The sequence below is a fragment of the Leuciscus leuciscus genome (assembly GCF_965113295.1).
Source record: "Leuciscus leuciscus genome assembly, chromosome: 1".
NCBI lineage: Eukaryota > Metazoa > Chordata > Actinopteri > Cypriniformes > Leuciscidae > Leuciscus > Leuciscus leuciscus.
In genome coordinates this window covers 48,105,865-48,124,873 of record NC_138725.1, presented here as the reverse complement: position 1 = coordinate 48,124,873, position 19,009 = coordinate 48,105,865, and the positions used below count along the sequence as shown (strand labels likewise).

The 19,009-nt window shown below is 39.3% G+C and overlaps 1 protein-coding gene across 1 annotated transcript; it reads left to right on the top strand.

The window, feature by feature from the left end:
- Positions 1 to 1,266: 1,266 nt before the first annotated feature.
- wnt9b (wingless-type MMTV integration site family, member 9B) lies at positions 1,267 to 7,552 on the top strand. Its single transcript, XM_082177311.1, has 4 exons — positions 1,267 to 1,468; positions 2,568 to 2,821; positions 4,409 to 4,674; positions 6,278 to 7,552. Exons 1-4 carry the CDS (start codon positions 1,383 to 1,385, stop codon positions 6,746 to 6,748), a joined length of 1,077 nt encoding a protein of 358 aa, XP_082033437.1. The 5' UTR covers positions 1,267 to 1,382; the 3' UTR covers positions 6,749 to 7,552.
- Positions 7,553 to 19,009: the final 11,457 nt, after the last annotated feature.

Here is a 19,009-nt window from a genome sequence, read left to right as displayed (position 1 = left end):
GGCCCAAGTGAAATTCTTGTTGCAATAGTCTGTTAACGTTGGCTCAATGAGAAATAATACGTCAGACTAATTGAAAAATTTAGATGTTATCGGTCACTTGAAATTTTTTGACTTGGGGATGTAATTTTTTTTTACAGTGTTTGTTTTGGGGGGTATGAAAAATAACATTCTCAAGGACTAACTGCCTAAAATATAAGTTAATCTAACAACATTAATATCAGTTGCAGTCTGTTATGCAAGGTTTTACTGTCAACAAGATAAACCCATTTTAATAAATTCACATAAATTCTTAAAGTACTTTATATCGACTTAAGTGTTATCTACTGTATCATATTTTTAAAGACCGCAAAACAATTCTAAAATGAACCAATGGATCCCTATTCAAGAATCCAACACTAATGATAGAAAGATGATTCTCAAATGTATTTTATACATGTTTTAGGAGCAGAGAATGTCTCCTCCATATTGTTTGGATTGGTCACCACAAGCAGGAAGTGCACCTGACACACCTACGTCATAAAGGTGGGTGTCTTAAACAAAGAAGCTGACATCATGAGGGAAATGCGGAGCCCAGTTGGTCTGTCACTGATGGAGGCAAGAGGAACTGAGATGAAAGATCAGCCATGATTACTCATTATATCTTGTGCTTAGTGATGACAACAGCATCAAAGTCACCAGTGCGTTAATGATGCTCAGGAAATGAGAATGGAGCCACAGTTTGTAAACAAGGTGTTGGAATTAAACAAGAGTAAACAGACACTCATTATTCCTATACTGAACTCAAAAGACTTATGCTGAACCGCTTATAAAAGAATGGTATAACAAGTGATGATGACACACAAAAGTCAAAATTATTCAATGTTGTATTCATTTGACATTAGAGATAACAAGACAATATGAAACCAATAGAAACGTCTCTTTCCTATTCACTTCTCTTCTTAATTTCCTCTATTTATTTTCATATGTATTACAAAAGCAGACAAACTATACGTGAAGAAGACTTGATAATTATTGAAATTGAACATTATTAGTTTAATCACCTAATCTATTTGTTTTGGCCTTGGATGATTTATTAATTGTCCATCCATGTCTTCCATAATCAGAAGGGGGATTTTAAGTATAGCCTAAATGTGAACCATTCAGCAGGGAAGCGCACCTGCCAATCTGTAGGGAAATAAGAGTCGTTTCCTTGCATGGCACAATAGGCGGAGTAAATGACTGATGATCCAATAAGTTCGGCGCTCATGCCTCACCCCTCTCGGGACCGCGCCTCCCAAGGTCTGAAATGAGTTTCTGCCCCTTTAAGAAGTTGCTCTGTCCAGCACAGCTGGGATTTCAACAAGGACAGATAGCGCAATGAAGAGCAGCGTCGACCCGTCATCATGTGCACCGGGCTTACAAGGACTGCCTGTCCGCTGCGACTTATTGCCCTCTGCATCCTTCTCTCCCACGCAGCAGCCTATTTCGGGTCAGCAGAGCCTTTTATATCTTCCATCTTCTCTAAAGTCTTGGAAACAGCCTCTGAGTGCATTATTGACATATTTGGCATGGAATTGAACCATTTGAAGTGGTGTCAACAGGTGGAGATATTTGGTGATGTTGGATATCCCATGCGCAATTACGCATGCCTTATTGTTTTATTATGTTTAACAAACATGTTTTAAATCTAAATTGCAGGCTGTCTGTTACAAATAATCACACTATACAGACAGAAATAATTATTTAAAGAATGTGGTATTTTAAAATGTTCTAAAATTAATTATTTAACTAAGAAATTGTTTGGCTTGCTCTCATTTTTCTTGCTTTCAAAATTGGTACCAGTAACACCATTAGATTTCGATTTTTAGATGTATTTATTTGTTTTTAAACATTGATTTGTCTAAAATATCGAAATAGTGTGTTGTTCGGGCCGATTATTGCCATAGAGAGCACTGAGCAGAGAAGTGTATGGATCCAGATGTCTTCCGATGGTTTGGCACCGCGTCCTGACACTCGCGCTACCTGATCATTAAGATCTTTCTGGCTTACGCTCACAGGACGTTGCCCCACTGGTGTTTATATTAAGAATCCTATAAACACGTAAAAAAAGAGAGCTGACTGAAGATTGTTAAGCGCCACAGTAGTGTATCCAAAATCCAAGGGCACTCAGACTACTGACCACGTGTAGTTATGTGCGTTCTCTATTCAAACTCGAGTCACGACTATTCAAATCAGATATTTAAACATATATTCAAAGCACCCGTGCCATCGCTAGTTCATTCTAATTTGTTAATTTGCAGCCTTTTCTCAAATACAGTAATATATATATTTTATATTACTATGAAACAAATAGTATTTAGTGTTATTAACATTCCATTTTTCCATCTCAGCGGAGGGCAAATGTAAATATTTTAACATGATGATTAACATATTTTACAGTGTAGCCTATCTGATAGTTTAAAAGTTCTTAAAGGCTAATTGTATGGACGGGGTGTGTGTGAACTAATCAAAATTAACATCCTTAAAAGTAAATTAATGTTTCAACTGAACTGTAGTTTTCGTGACTGTTTTGTGTATGTTATGGTTAGGCTTACAGGTCGCGAGCCCTTGGTTTTTCTGCCCGGTCCATTTGCCAACGAGCCTCCGAACGGTAAAGCGCACCTGAAGCAATGCGAGCAGATGACTTTAACGCGCCGGCAAAAGCGATTGTGCCGGCGGGAACCGGGGCTGGCGGAGACTCTGAGGGAATCTGTCCGCCTCAGCCTCCTCGAGTGCCGCTATCAGTTCCGCAACGAGCGCTGGAACTGTAGTATGGATGGCCGAGGAAGCCTTTTAAAACGAGGTAAGATTTGCCAGGTGTTTGTGAAATATGAAACAAATAGTATTAAGTGTTATTAAGGGCAAATTATGTAAATATTTTAATATAGGCCTGTTTTATTTTAGTCATTTTTATCCTTTCGTTCAAGGTCATACAATTACAAGTTGTTGTTTATGGAACTGTTCATAATTTTCCCATCACAGGGAGTTTTTTTTTAATAATAAAATTGTTTGGCCACTAAAATTCTATTAAAAACGATAGATAGATAGATAGATAGATAGATAGATAGATAGATAGATAGATAGATAGATAGATAGATAGATAGATAGATAGATAGATAGATAGATAGATAGATAGATAGATAGAAAACAAAATAATAAATAAATTAGGCTTATTAAAAATATATTAGTAAGATTAAGACATAAGTTATAGAAAAAGTAGGCATAACTGCTGGGGAAAAAACTAACACGTAGTAACTGGGATCAGCTTTTTATTGTTAAAGTCGTTTGCACTTTCATAAAGGCACAAAAAAGAAACAGCCAATAATGTGAATTAAAATCCCACAAAACACAATTTTACAATTTGTTGTTTGGTAGTCTTAAATTAGTCAATGCTACTTATATGTCAGAAAAGGAAATGTTTTAGTATTAACAACTATGCAGAAACCTCCATGAGGTGCCTGTTTCCAAACGGACATGTGCGTAATGTGCAGGATGTGAATGTTAAAGCCAAGCGTAGGTCAGTTCGCTGGTAATTAGGGAGTTGGGAAGCGCGGAATCCCTGTGCGGTGAGGCCTCGCGGGGCCAGTTGAAGTATTTTTATCTCGCGGAAAAGCGCCCAGTTCTCAGAGGAAAAGGGCGGCGTGATCGCGCGCTTTAATCTGACAGAAAACCTAGTCAAAATAATAATTAATTGGATCAAAATACACGCCTTGTCTCAGCTCTGATCTAAGCAAACAATAATACGAGGATGTTGCAAGGGGGGATTATGGTTAAAGGATCATGACACAACGCTGCACCTAACACTTGGGAAACTAAATGGGAAAAGATGTAGGTTATGATGTTAGAGAACGCCATTAGCGAGGCACGATATGGGTGGGTTGCTCAAACTAGATGAAGTGAGTTTTAAATAATGAACGTGGTCCTGGAAATTTACTTCCAAAAACAAAGATCCAGTAGCCTATCTCTATGTTATTGCGGACATATTAAATATGCTCATAAATGGACATTTGGCCTATTTATCATCTATTTATTATACTCATTTCCACTTTATATTGCCAGTTACCAATGCTGTTATAGAAATGCATTATTTATTTATTAATTTGTTAATATTAAATAATTCCAATAAAGTGCTTAAAATTTAGCTTGTCTTATAGCTAAGCCCCCCCCCCCCCCCCCCCCATACAACCCACTTCATGTAACATCAAACAGCTTTTATTATGCTCCTAATATTGCCATCTCCTTTGAATGTAGGCCTACATCATTTAAAAATTTTTTTTTCAAAAGTACTATTCATTTATTTAAGTGTAAAACTTTTTAATATGGAAAAAGTACAATACTCATTTAAAGTATTTTTGCACAGTGCTCATTAATAAATGCATAATTTCATCAGGTTTTAAAGAGACAGCCTTCCTGCTTGCGGTGTCCTCAGCAGCCTTGTCTCACGCGCTGGCCAAAGCGTGCAGTTCTGGACGCATGGAGCGCTGCACCTGCGACGATTCTCCTGGTCTGCAGCACCGCGAGGCCTGGCAGTGGGGCGTATGCGGGGACAATCTGAAATACAGCACCAAGTTTCTCAAGAAGTTCTTGGGGCAAAAACGAGTCAGCAAGGACCTGCGTGCCCAGATAGACTCTCACAACATTAATGTCGGCATCCGGGTAAGATGCAAAATATAAAAAATATTGTCATGGTATACATGGTCCAAAAAACTGGTATTGGCATGGTCGAAGAACAATTGAGTATTTTCATTCTTTTTGATAGTGATATAATGGCTTTATGAGATAAGGGAACCTTTCAATCTCCTCCAAAGCTTGTAGAAGAGAACATCTGTAAGGGTTAATTTCTCTCATGCCTTCACGTTCTCTCTTGGCTGGCGGGTTGCAGTCTCCTAGTTCATTGTAGCCCAAAGGAGAGTTCAGCGAGTGGGGTGAGGCAGGTAGGTGAGCAGGTATTGGCCAGCTCTCTGGAGCCAGGTGTTCCTTCCCCTGGTCCAGGCATGACAGCGCTTGCTGTGGGGGCCCTTTTCAAAATTAGAGGTCTCCCCATGAGGGCGATTATACAGAGAGGAGGCCTCTGTAATATACAAGCATTTTTTCCACCTACTGTATGCCTCCCGCTCTACCAGTCTCACTGCTGCCGCCGTCGCCGCTGCTCTCCCAGACTTTCATAAATCCTCATAACATCCCTCAAAACAGTCCTGTTACCAGGAGACTGGTAGCCTCAGGGAAAGACAGGGAACGAAAAAGGGGGAGGGTTTACGAGGTTCACAGAAAGAGTTAGAAAAGAACGGCTGGACAAACTCGGATCTTATCTTATCAGTCTCCGGTTTTGTTGTTTCCCACAATTGACACCTCAGGCCACAGATGGCGGTTAACAAAAACAAGCAAAGGTGGCTGAGGTCTTGTTATCCCCTCCCCTTTCAGATTCTCTCCATTTCCTCGCTTCTCCTTCTCTGTATTTCTCAGGTAGCCCTGGGGTGGGAGCTCATACCTATGTAGGGTGGAACATCCCCATCGACCATTTGACCTCCCCATCTCCCCTTGGGCCCTTTTTGATAGACTGATCTGTTCTGCAGCCTCCTCCCCAATATGTGAAATGAAGAGAGGAGCCTGAATAGGAGAAATAGATAAACAGTAAACAAGTAAATAATATGATTTGGCTCTTAAACTCAGAGATACAATACGATAGAGAATGAGAAAGAGCAATAGAACAAAAATGGAAATGTGTTGATAGGAGCATACCACTTTTAGAAAAGTATATGATCATCTCCCTTTCCACTTTTGGGGAGATAATCAATACCAATATATTAATATGACCCCCTAAGTGGCCCTCAACCTTTTGGACTCCATTGTCCACAACAACAGCATTCCCAATAGGCCCCATGACTTTTTCAGTTTTCTTGATTTACTGGATAAGGATTAAGGAGAATGTTTATTTTAATTTTTTTATCTTGTCTAATAAAGCAACAACAATCAATGTTTATATCTTATTTGATGGCACGTTTCATCATTGTGCAAATTTTTTTTTTGCCACAATCACCGAAGTGTTAATAGTTGCATAGGAATAAATTGTTTAAAATCTTCTTTACCTCCAAATATTCACAGGGAAAGGGTCTTGGCCAATCAAAAAGTGGGACTAACTTTCAGTATCCCATATCTAATCTTTATCAATCCTCTCTTTCATTTCATTTTCACAGGATCGTAGTGTTGTATTTGGCATACTATGTTCATGTCTCCACCTCTGTCTTTCTTTACCTCTCAGGCAGTGAAGAGTGGACTTAAGACTACTTGTAAGTGTCATGGCGTCTCCGGTTCGTGTGCTGTGAGGACATGCTGGAAGCAGCTCTCCCCGTTTCAAGACACAGGCCATCTGCTGAAGTACCGCTATGACACGGCCGTTCGAGTGCACAGCGTCACTAACTCCGCCACGGGGGAGACGGAGCTGGCGAGCCCTCGTCGCCACAGCAACACGGTTCCCCGTCCGCGGCCCACTGAGCTGGTATTTCTGGAGGAGTCGCCCAGCTTCTGCAGGCCATCACGCTACTCGCCTGGGACGGCTGGCAGACCGTGCTCCAAGGACACCAGCTGCAGCAGCCTGTGCTGTGGACGAGGCTACAACACGGCCCTCCACCTCACCACCCTCTCCTGCCACTGCCAGGTCCGCTGGTGCTGTCACGTCGAGTGTCAAACCTGCCTCAGAGAGGAGGAGGTCTACACCTGCAAGAAACATTGACAGACCATGCAAGGAGACTGAGAGGAAGAAGCGGAAAGTGAGGAAGGTTGAGGATGCATCTACTAGTCATCTAATGAGAGATTTGGAAGGGTTTGGATGTTGTGATCCAGGTTGTGCTAAGGGGAAATTTTAAGGATGATGTGCCAGTCTTACCTGATTTAGAATGGCTTAGATGAGATGGCTAAATGGACGAGCGTCTGGGCTCCCACATGGAGTTCCTAACTAAAGTTCGGGATGAACATTTTCATTTAATCTGACCAATCAGCACCTGAACAAGAGTATACAAGCAGCTGCTTACGTCTGTCCTACAACAGTTCTTCTACAAAATAGGACATTCCATGTGTTTCCCAGCATCTCGCAAGAAGTGGAGGTTTGAATTGAACCAGTCTACTCTTTTTTTCTGCAGTGCTAAACCAACCTCTCTGGGAAGGCTGCCTTTTGAACAGTCTGTGTTGCACACACGCTTCTGTCAATGGACTAGTGATCTGCGACATTTAGTTATACTCAAACTAATAAGTGAGATGGCGGTCTGCTCACTTAGAATTCTGACTGCTTGTCTCTCTACCTGCCTAAACTGTATATCTCTCTATTGCTCTGAGAGTCCACATATGGCTTCAAAATATACTGAAAGTATGAAGCACTTATGATTGCATTTATTTGTGAATATTATTGTAGTCTTTTATTTGTGAGGAAGAAAGTACTATGTGTCTGCTATGGTAGTTGTGTTGTCATGCTTCACAGATATATTACAAATGGGTGGGGTGGGGGGTGGGGTTATGTTGATAAACTGGAAATTTACTTGGACACAGTCTGCTTTCATAGACTTTTAATGAATGTTAGAGCAAGTTATATAATCAGAAATGTTATGTTTTAAATCTTGAATGGCCATTAAATGGCTGTATCTGGTATAGATAGGAATGTATTTATTGCAATTAGACTGCTGTACCAATTTCAAGTACACTTATTACATTGCATTCATGCAATTACACTTTTTTTGTTTAATTTTTACACATTGCTGCATGATATCCCGCTTTTCTATGCAGAAGTATGTGTAAAACACAAGCATTAGGGATCGACCATAACAATGTGTGTCATTACAGCATGACCCAAACGTAACCTCTCCCTACAGCTGCAAACAGTATGTGCAAACATCTGGGCTTCTGAGTGTGTAGTCTTTGCTATCCCATCAAGGGCAATGATAGTGAGTATATCCCATCCAGAACAAAGAAAAACATCTCCTTCCCTAGTAAGCAAAGCTCTCTGCCCTATAAAGTCTGCAAGCCCTTTCATGTGTGTGAAGCCTTTGATAAAGTCCATTCCAGTCCCGTATTAGCCCATTACCAATCAGAGAAAATAACAGTGCTTTTTCTCCAGGATGTGCCTGAGTCTAAAGTTGGCTGGATTCCCAATAGAGAGGCATTTGTTACAGAGATTTTTTAATTCCTAGTAAGCAACTAGGAACAACAACGTTTTAGATACAAAAAAAAAAAAAACACAAATTTGCAAATTACATTGTGAAAGAGACCAAACAAGAGTGAAAATTAAAAAAATCAGTTGTATTGGTGCACATGCACAAAGGCACATTTTAACCTTCAGATGCAAAGTATTACTCAAAAATATTTTCGGTTAAAACATCACATGCTTTTCTTCACTTAACAACAGAAATCTGAATTGAAAGTATGAGAATGTGAGCTTGTACGTGCCTACTTGTATGTACGTGTGTGTGTGTGTGTGTGTGTGTGTGTGTGTGTGTGTGTGTGTGTGTGTGTGTGTGTGTGTGTGTGTGTGTGTGTGTGTGCGCGTGCGTGCGTGCGTGTGTGCATGGTTTTTCTGGGAAGGGAGAAAACTACAGTAAAATTGGCCACATCAATCAAGTGCAAGAAAGTCCAAGCATTCAGTGGCATGCCATTCGGCTGAAGTGTTTGTAATGTGTAAAACATTTGCTGTAAAAGGGTTTCACTGACTACTTGAAATTCATATGCATATTGTATCAAAGTTTTGACCAGTAATCGATCCATTTTCTATGAAAGAGACTAAAGAAAGAGAGTTTTCACACAGAGTCAGCATATGCAAATACCTGAAACCCCAACGGTGGCCGTGAAAATCCAAATGAGATTGTTCCCTTTCTGAGTGTATGTGCATGCAAGTGTCTTATGCCTGTGTTTCTCTGCTGCAATTGCTGAAATGACAACATTTATAGCATAGACATCCATAATGAAACCTCTGTCAACCTGGAGTCTATGTGTTTGTTTGTGTTGTCATAGCTTTAACAGTGTACTGTTTCACTTTGTGATTTCACGCCAGGGATTTTTTCTACTACCTCACCTGGTCTATGGGGGAAATTAAATACTAAGATGTTTTTTTTTTTTCTTACTAGATATTTAAGACAATGCTTCTTTTAAAAGCTTTAGCCTGAAATACAGATGCATTTACTCCTTTTTTTATATTGTGACCTATTTACTTATTTAAGAACAAATTTATCCTATTCAAATAAAATAATACATTTGTAAAAATGGTGTATGACATTTGTCAACAGATTTATCTCTTCAACTTAAATTTTAAAACACAGATTACCTTTCTGTCTCTTGCTTTCTCTCTTTCTCTTTCTGTGTTTGTGGTCGCACACCTGTCCAGAGCTCTGCACGCAAGCACCTGCTCTCTAGTTAAATCACAGCTAATCATGGAGCTGATGGATCCTGACCTGCAGTATTTTCCTGTCACTACTCTCAACCGGAGCCTCATACTCATTTCACTCACCCAAAACATATACAAATAGTTGAGTTTGCACATGATGATTTACCATGCTACATGCACACCCACACAAAAACCTAAATAATGGACACGGGGAATCTGGCATGAGCCAAGTGAGAGTCTTGACTTCGTAGTTTATTTGCTTTCATAATAGTGTAGCTATTTCCAGTAATAAACTGCTTTATGAAACCATCGCAGTGTTTAATGTCTGAGCTGAAAGAATAATCAAACTGGCTCACCTCAACGGTCCTCTATCCCTCTCATAGTTAAAATTGTAAAAAATTGTCACCAATCACTCACACTCTTGTCGCTCCAAACCCGTAAGGCTTTCGTTCATCTTTGAAACGACAAATGAAGATATCTTAAATTAAATCTGAAAGATTTCTGTCCCTCTATTTACAAATACACAACTACCACTTTGACGCTTCAAAAAGTTCATAAAGAGATCACAAAACAAATTCATATGATTAAAGGTTTAGTCCAAATTACTCCAGAGATTCGATCGCTTGAACAGATTGAATTTGGGCTTTTATTCGCATATAAACATTGATCAACAAACAAACAGAAGCTAAACAGTACATGCTTGATTGTGGAAGCTCAAACGTGCTGCGTAACACACAAGAATAAACCTCATTGGTTTTTCACACGTCAAGCAAACACGCTTGAGCTTCGATGTGTGCTGTCTCTCACATGAGATCACAGCAATAGCAAACCACAACCACTCAACCATCCAATCAATTCCCGATAGACAAATAAAGTCCTGCCCTACATTTTTTCTTGTTTGAAAAGCCATTTCACTCAGATATACATCACAATAGGGAAAAAAGACGTATGCATCCTTTAATGAGGACTGTTTTATGTATCCTTTAATGGTCCTTAACTATCATATGCAGTATTAGGCATGCAATTCAATCTAGTGAATCAGTTCATAACGGTCTGCTCTCATAGCCAGGGAAGTCTGACTCATTCTTGGTTCATGCTAAATGGTCCTTTTATTTTGGGAAGTTCGATTCATTCTAGTGAATTGGTTTATGATCAATGGTCCTTACTCTCATCCAAAAATCCACATTTATTCTAGTAAATCGGTTCATTCTAAAGGGTCCTTACTCTGATATGTAGCGTGCACAAAAGATTTACCATTTCTAGTCCCTGTCCTATGTATGTTTTCAACTCAGTTTTGTGAATTATGGTGTTTTGTTGTATTCAGTATACATTTTGGTACTGACAGACTAATTGAAATTGTTTATTGATTGTAAGCCTTCATTGTTTTTATTGAGACCAAAATTATTAAATGATTTGATAGTTTTACAAATTAATTCTTTTTAAGTATCTTCAATACAGTTTACTTTTTTAATACAGTAGGTTATAGAGCAGATAACTCTTCAAAAGAGTAGTTTGACTACAGTGAATATTTCCACAGAGATGGAATGACCATCATTCATGAAGTTCAACACCTTACCTGCCTCTTTAATGTTCATTTATTAAATATTAAATATAGCTAAATATTCTGGCTAAAATGTCTCCAGATACCGTCTGGGTCTGGTGATATCCATAAGCTGACTCATCATAGAACTAATGCACACATACATACTACTTTATTGTCTGAACATTAAAGCATGCGTGTATTGCTGTGTTTGATGTGTGTAGAGGTAATAGCCCTAATAAGACTCTCTCATTCTCTGTTAAGACGTAATGAGAATAATAGTTGTGCTCCATCAAACAGATCTGTGCTTTCACTGTCTGCCCAGATCCTCAACCCAGACCTCGTCTAATGACTGTTTATCAGTACTTACCTTTATTAAAGACACAAAGAAAAAGGTTGGAGGTGAAGCAGGCCAGAGAATTCATGTTTACAAGACAACAGCCACGTCATGTGGCGGCTTTGTGAATAAAAGCTGATTTGGTACTAAACCAAAGTCTAAAAACAGTTAACTTAAGCCTCGTTGACTAAGCACACACACACACACACACACACACACACACACAGATGCACGCATGCTTCAACAAAGGAATTTCTATCCCTTGGGGCATGTCAAGGAGAGAAAGGTAAAGTTCAGACAGAAGGGAGGGATAAAGAGTGAGTGAGTGAGCATATGGATGAAGAAGTGAAAAATGTGCAGCAGAGAGATGGCTAATGTGAATAAGTTACTGTTTGACATTGGTTTCACACAGAAGCAAGCAAACTGCAGATGAATATGCTGCTGGTGAACCGCAGGGGGTCTGTGAGGGATGATACAGCACTAGTTTAATAATGAATCCTAAAGCCTTCATTTCCCCAAAGCCTAGCATCCACAGCCTTCTTCTCACGCACACATCCCCTAGAGAGAGGCTGCGACGGGGGAGAGAGTGTGTGTGTTCCTCAATGACTGGCTTTGATGCGTCTATTCTTTTTTATCCTTATCATTTTCTTTTCATTTGCATATGCAAGTGTGTTTGTCTTTGTGTTGCTGTATTCAAATATTCAATATTCCATCGTGTTTTAATTTAATCAGAATGTGTGTGTGAGGTGTGTTTGGTCAGGGAGGTCAAGCAGGTAGGTCTGTTACCCTCTGGGGACAGGACACTTTATCTGCCATCTTCAGTTTGGACAGAAAACAGACACACTTAGCATAAAAATACCAGTTGGCTCTTTGATAAATTGGAAGTAAATTAAATCTAATTTTCAGGCTGATGACAAGATGAAACCCTGCAGGTCAGCCTGGGACAGTGATTTGTACATGATCAACTATTTCTATTTAGGAGCATTCTTGTTTTGTGATTTTGGAACACAAAAAATATATATTTTTGAGAAATGTCAAAACAAAACAACAATAACTTTCATTGTACGGACAACATCTTAAAATGTTGTGTTCATACAGGCTAAAGAAAGTCATACAGGTTTTGGATGAGGGTGAGTAAAAGGTGAGTAAAGGATGACAGAATTGTCATTTTTGGGTGAACTATCCAAGTAGGTCATGTATAGTAAAATATTTCATAAATATTATTTTCTGTTGCTTAGCAAATGTCCTTTATCCATAATGGCTTACATAGTTTTACATTGATTACTGGTTTATGCGTTACCTATTGGAACACACAATGATGCTTAGCTCCTTTGCCTTGAGCAAGAACACATTTCTATGAATTTGCTACCTTATGTTTAGCTTTGCACCCTACAACATCATCAAATGAAATATCAAAGGAAATAAAAAAAGAGAATTGCAGAAGTTCAGAGGAGTGTTTTCATTTGAAAAGATAGGGAGCAATGTAATAAAAAAATTGGAGTGAGCGAGTGAGTGAGTGAGTGAGAGGGGGTTATAGAGAGAGAGGTGGACGATGGCACAGGGTAAGAATTTGGAATGTGAAATGAGTAATGTTATTGCTCAACCCACATCACAAAGCCACAGTGCCTGGAGCTATGACAAGCTGTGTGCATATCTCCATTCCTCCATCCATCCCTTCATTCCACCATCTCTCTGTACTTTTTACATTCTTTATCCCTTTTCCAACTGTCTATACTTTGAATGTATCTGTTTTAAGTTAAAGATTGAATCTCTTATAGCTGCCGATATAATAAGGCAGGTAAGGGAATCGGTCCGAGCACGTTACTGGGTGAAACGAAGCAGCGACGTTCTAAGAGCACTAATATACAGTCCAACAGCAGCCCTGGAACTTTACACTGTTTGTATCACTCCGCTTCTCCATGTTGGAATGTTCAAGACATACTATTAGTTTCTGTATTTTAATGGTGTAGACTTGATTCTTTCTGTCAGTTGAAAGTGACTGTCTTTATGAGTGATTCATTTAAATCATTCACTCAACCGATTAGTTCAAAACACTGATTCATTCAGGAAGGAAACACCACTGTAGTGTTGCTCTGTGACAGTTCATTCTGCTTTGAGTTCCTTTGAAATTATTTTCTTTGGTGGCAAAAAATAAATAATTAATAAAATAATTAGTCAGAGTAACCAGCAATATTGTGCATAAAATGCAAGTTACTCAATTCTGACTTCTTGGTTTTTTTTTTTTATTGTTATTTATAAGCAATATTGCAACAGTTGTGCTGTCAGTGATCTAAAGTCAGCATGAAACTGAAGTTTCATGATGTTTACTTTCCTTTTGTGATGTATATCTGAGTGAAATGGCTTTTCAAACGAGAACAAATGTAGGGTGGCACTTGATTTTGTGCATCGGGAATTGATTGGATCTTTGGATGGTTGTGGTTTGCTATTGCTGTGATGTCATGTGAGTGAAAGGTTGTCCTGCCCTCATGCCTGCAAACACGTAATCTGAGAATAGAGGAAATGCTGCTGCTAGAGGGAGGGGAAGTTATTTTGATTATAGATTATGAGGGTACATTAATTAGTAAAAGTGACGGGGTAACCCATACATGGAATTTGACCTCGGCGTTTAACCCATCCAAGTTAGTGCACACACATTAGGAGCAGAGTAGTGAGTAGTGAACACACACAGACTGCAAACGGTGATACACACCCGGAACAGTGGGCAGCCATTTATGCTGTGGTTCTGTGGTTTACAAACATTTGTGAAAAAAATGAGTCGTTCTGAAGAGCTCAGTGAATTCAAGCATGGTACTGTGATAGGATTCCACCTTTGCAATAAGTCAGATTGTAAAATTTCTGATATTTTAATAAAATTAGATATTTTTTTAGGGTTAGGCGAAGACTTAAAATGTGAATTTAGTCCATTGCCACCACTGCATTAATACAAAAGGCCCTATTTTATCGATCTAAGCGCATGGTCTAAAGTTCACGGCACAAGTGCAGTTAGGATGTGTCCGAATCCACTTTTGCAAGTTTAACGACGGGTAAAATGGTAGGCTGGGTGTAATGGGTGCGTTTTCGGCGTAACATGCAATAAACCAATCAGAGTCTCATCTCCCATTCACTTTAAAAGCTAGTTGTGCTCGCGCCATGGCAGATTTGCTATTTATATGGCGGAATTTGCAAGCGGAAAAACTGAACGCTTCTCTAGCGAGGAAAAGGATTCTCCTTGAGTGCGAGGTTAAAGACCCGCCTATAGGTGCATATTATTAACGTGCTCTTTAAATAACAAACAAAATATTGCGCCATTGACTTTAGACCAGGTTTTTGTTGGTCACTGGCACGGTCTATTTCACTTGCCTCAAAATAGCAACACGCCAACAATGCGCCCGAACACACCTCGTTTTCAGACCAGTACGCCCAGGGGCGCACAAATGAGCGCAAATGCATTTGCTATTTAAACAAAGGGGCACAGGACTTGAAAATGATCATTCCATGAAGCTCTGATATTAACCAGCATCAGATTAAAGATAAATTTTTTGGTGTTTTTGCCTTTTATTATGATAGAATAGTATAGGACAGGAAGCAAAGAGGGAAAGGGATATGGGATCAGGGAAAATTCACAAGCCTGGACTCGAACTCAGGTCACCTGAAGTATAACAGTATTACATGTCAACGTGCTTACCACGAGGCTATCGGCATCAACTAGAAGGTGTTGGTTTTGTAAATGTTAGAACCTCATTGTGTAAGAAACCAGGTGTGAACAGAATCCGACAGCAAACAATCCAGATGTCAGGATCCGTTCCCCGACGTCTATAATGAGAGATGTTGATGTAGTGGCTTAAAATATGCTGATTCTATTCTGCATGGGAATGGAACTTAACCAGAATGAGATTAATGATTTATTTTTTGCTGTTTTTGTATTTTATTATGACAGTATGTAGACAGGAACCGAAGAGGAAAAGTGAGAGAGAGGATTGGAATCAAGGAAAGTTCATAAGCCTTGACTCAAACTCGGGCCACCTGAAGTATAACAGCGTTATATGTCAACTTGCTAACCACGAGGCTATCAGCACCAGCTAGAAGGCATTGGTTTTGTTAATATTAGAACCTCATTGTGTAAGAAATAAGGTGAGAACGGAATCCGACGGCAAACAATTCAGATGTCAGAATCCGTTCCCCCACCCCCATGATGAGAGATGTTGATTTAGTGATTTAAAAGATGCTGATTCTGTCCTGTATGTGCATGGAGCTTAACCAGCATCCGTTTGAAAATGATTAGAACCTCCTTGTGTAAGAAACATGGTGGGAACGGAATCCGACAGCAAACAATCCAGCTGTCAGAATCCATTCCCCCACCCCCATGATGAGAGATGTTGATGTAGTGGCTTATAAGATTCTGGTTCTATTCTGTATGTAGATGGAGCTTAACCAGCATCAGATTAAACATTTAATTTTTGGGTGTTTTTGTCTTTTATTTTGATAGGATAGTATGTAGACAGGAACCAAAGAGTTAAAGCGAGAGAGGGGTACGGGATCAGAAAAATATCACAAGCCTGGACTGGAACTCCAGTCACCTGAAGTATAACAGTGTTATTTGTCATCTTGCTAACCACGAGACTATCAGCACCAGCTAGAAGGGGTTGGTTTTGTAAAAATTAGAACCTCATTGTGTAAGAAACATGGGGGGAACAGAATCCGACAGCAAACAATCCAGATGTCAGGATCTGTTCCCCCACGTCTATAATGAGAGATGTTGATGTAATGGCTTAAAAGATGCTGATTCTATTCTGCATGGGAATGGAGCTTAACCAGCATTAGATAAAAGATTTTTTTTTTTTGCCGTTTTTGCCTTTTATTATGATAGGGCAGTATGTAGGTGTTGGTTTTTGTATTATTTTTTTTTATTTATTTTTTTTGTGTTGTTAACTACTAGGCCACCTGATATATTCCTGTTATGAGTGCCTCAAACATGAATAGGCGAAGACTTCTTCTCGCTACTCAAACTCCTGTATTCACTGTGAAACACCCGTTCAGCACTATTGCTTCAAATGGACTAGCCCACAATGCATTACATACTGTCCATAGTACAAAACTGTAATACATAAATACAGTAGAATAGTGTTGAAAATGGTCTTGTAAATTAACATAATTTGAACGTGAAGAGATGAATGTCAACCATCTTAGCCTCGCTTTCATTCCTGTTAAAAATCAAAGATGGCACTGCTGTGAATAAGGTGTGTTTTTCAGGGGTTGGGCTAGGCCCCTTAACTTCCAGTGAAGGGAAATCTTAATGCTTCAGCATACCAGGACATTTTGATTTCAACCCCATTGAACACCTTTGCGATGAACTGAAACAGATATTGCAGATTCTCGTCTAACATCAGTGTCTGACCTCACAAATGCTCTATTGGATGAATGGGCAAAAATTCCCACAAAAACACTCCAAAATCTTTTGGAAAGCCTTCCCAGAAGAGTGAAAGCTGTTATAGTTGCAAAGGGGGGATCAACTCCATATTAATTTCTATGTATTTAGAATGTGATGTCCCTTATGGTGTAATGGCGCCCCAATACCTTTGTCCATATAGTGTATAATAAATACTGAAATATTCCATGAAAAAAGTACGATCCATTTTGATTTCAGGGTGACTTTTCAGGGTGACAGCATAAAATGAAAATTCAACCTAACTATTTTCTAAATGCATGTTATTGATATTATTGTGAGCGTTTCTTTTTTTGAGCTCGAAATTTTTTGTCAAAATGTCATAACTTCATCTTCCAGTGAAATGACAGACTGGTGACGTACGCCAAACTTCTCCAGTCATTTAGTCCACTTAAACCCCGCCATTTCTAACAATCGACCTCAAACTCACCTTTAATATTTCTCAATATTTTTCAGTAGCCCTTTTCAAGTGGATGTATATATTGGATGGCAGATCTGAATGAGCGATCAGATCTGCCACTACTTCTGTTTCATCACGAGTTTAAGAATAAGTGAGTGAGCGAATAGTAAGTGAATGATGAGGAAGTTGTCTCTTTGCATGATGATTTTGTGAGATATTTCGTGGCTAGAGGGGCATGTGTTTGTCTACAGACAAAGACTCTCTTTCGCTCTCACATGTACACTTTACACAAGAAGCTGTGTGTGATTACTTTTACAAAGACCATAAGTGTTGACGGAAAAATTAAATACCTTCTCAACCTGCGTTGTTCTGCCTTGCAACACACATGCATGCACACAAGCACGCACACAAGCACATACACACACACACACACACACACACACACACACACACACGCACAAAACCACTTACCAGGGTTTCATCCCCTCATGATCCTGACTGGGTGGCTGAGGGCTGGGAAATCTGTGAGGGAGGATTTCCCATGAGCCTTGGCATTGTGTTAAAGAAACACCTGTAGGGTTAAAACTCAAATACCCAGGATAACCTTCATTCCATAATATCACACACTGCACTGCTTGACAAGCACATAAATATCCTGTTCAAACAAAGATATAAATAAAGATCACAAAACATCATATTCAGTACCTGTGTGATCAGATCTAGTCTTGGACCTGACCGCCATTAGTGAAAAACAAGAGTTTCCCAGACTAATCAAAAATGCACTGAAGATAACGACAGATTGGAGGCAGGAGCAGCCTTCACTCCTCTTCTCTTCACATCAACATTCTCTCTGTTTCATACACATACAAGACATGTGTTCACCTAAACATCTCATGTGATTAGAGGTTTTTGTGTGCTCCCTTTCTTTCCCAAGCCTATCTGTAAAGCACCCATCTGTACTCTTTCTGTGGATGGTCAGCCATCTGCACACTATGCAGATTTATTACACGAGCAAGGATATGAAACATTCTTATTGTTCATGTGTCAAATTTTGCTATGTTCATGACTTCACACAAGTGCTTATTGCAAAGTTAGGGGTGATTTATAAGGAATGCGTTTTAAAATGCGAAATAGGGTAGTGAAATGAAAACTTTTAACTTGAGTACTGCATTTTTATTATGTTGTGTTGTGCGCAAGATGCAGCAGTCAAACGTGGAAAAGCCGCACAGTGGAATGCAAAAATGCATTTTGAAAGGATGGCAGCTTGGTGTGAAGGCCTGTTCACACCATGGACTGTAACGATACATTTTACTTTTAATGATCGTTCTAATTCTATGAGAACAGGGAAGTCCACACCACAACTATATCGACAAAGGGGAGCAATGCTGTTGGAATCCCTTTCAGAAAGATTTTTTTCCAGCTGATGAACAATAAAACTTTGACAACCTGCTTTAAAGAGTCTGAGCTTTCAAAACAGCAGTTATACAGATATACATAACGTTATTGTGCATTAGTTTAGATGCTAATATACATCACTATAGTTATTTTTCTTGGTGTGAATGGGCCTTTAGTCTTTTCTATAGAGTTAAAGAAGTAAAGTTCTTCATTTCCAGCATAAAGCTATAGCGATCATCTTAGATCTCTGTTATTGTTATAGAGACAGAGGGAATGGGTGACATGTTCATCTTCAGTAGGAGAAATGGTGCATCTATCAAATGTGGTATGACCCCACTGTATTTGTGTGTGAATGTGTTCGTTATCCACTGCTGCAAGTTCGTCAAGCTCCTTAAGCTATAGAAATCCAGACAGAGTGTGAGAGATATGGAGGCAGAGTTCAGTATAAGTATAGGATTTCAATATAGGATGCATGTATTCTGTATTGTGGTGCAATCACATATTTAAACAAA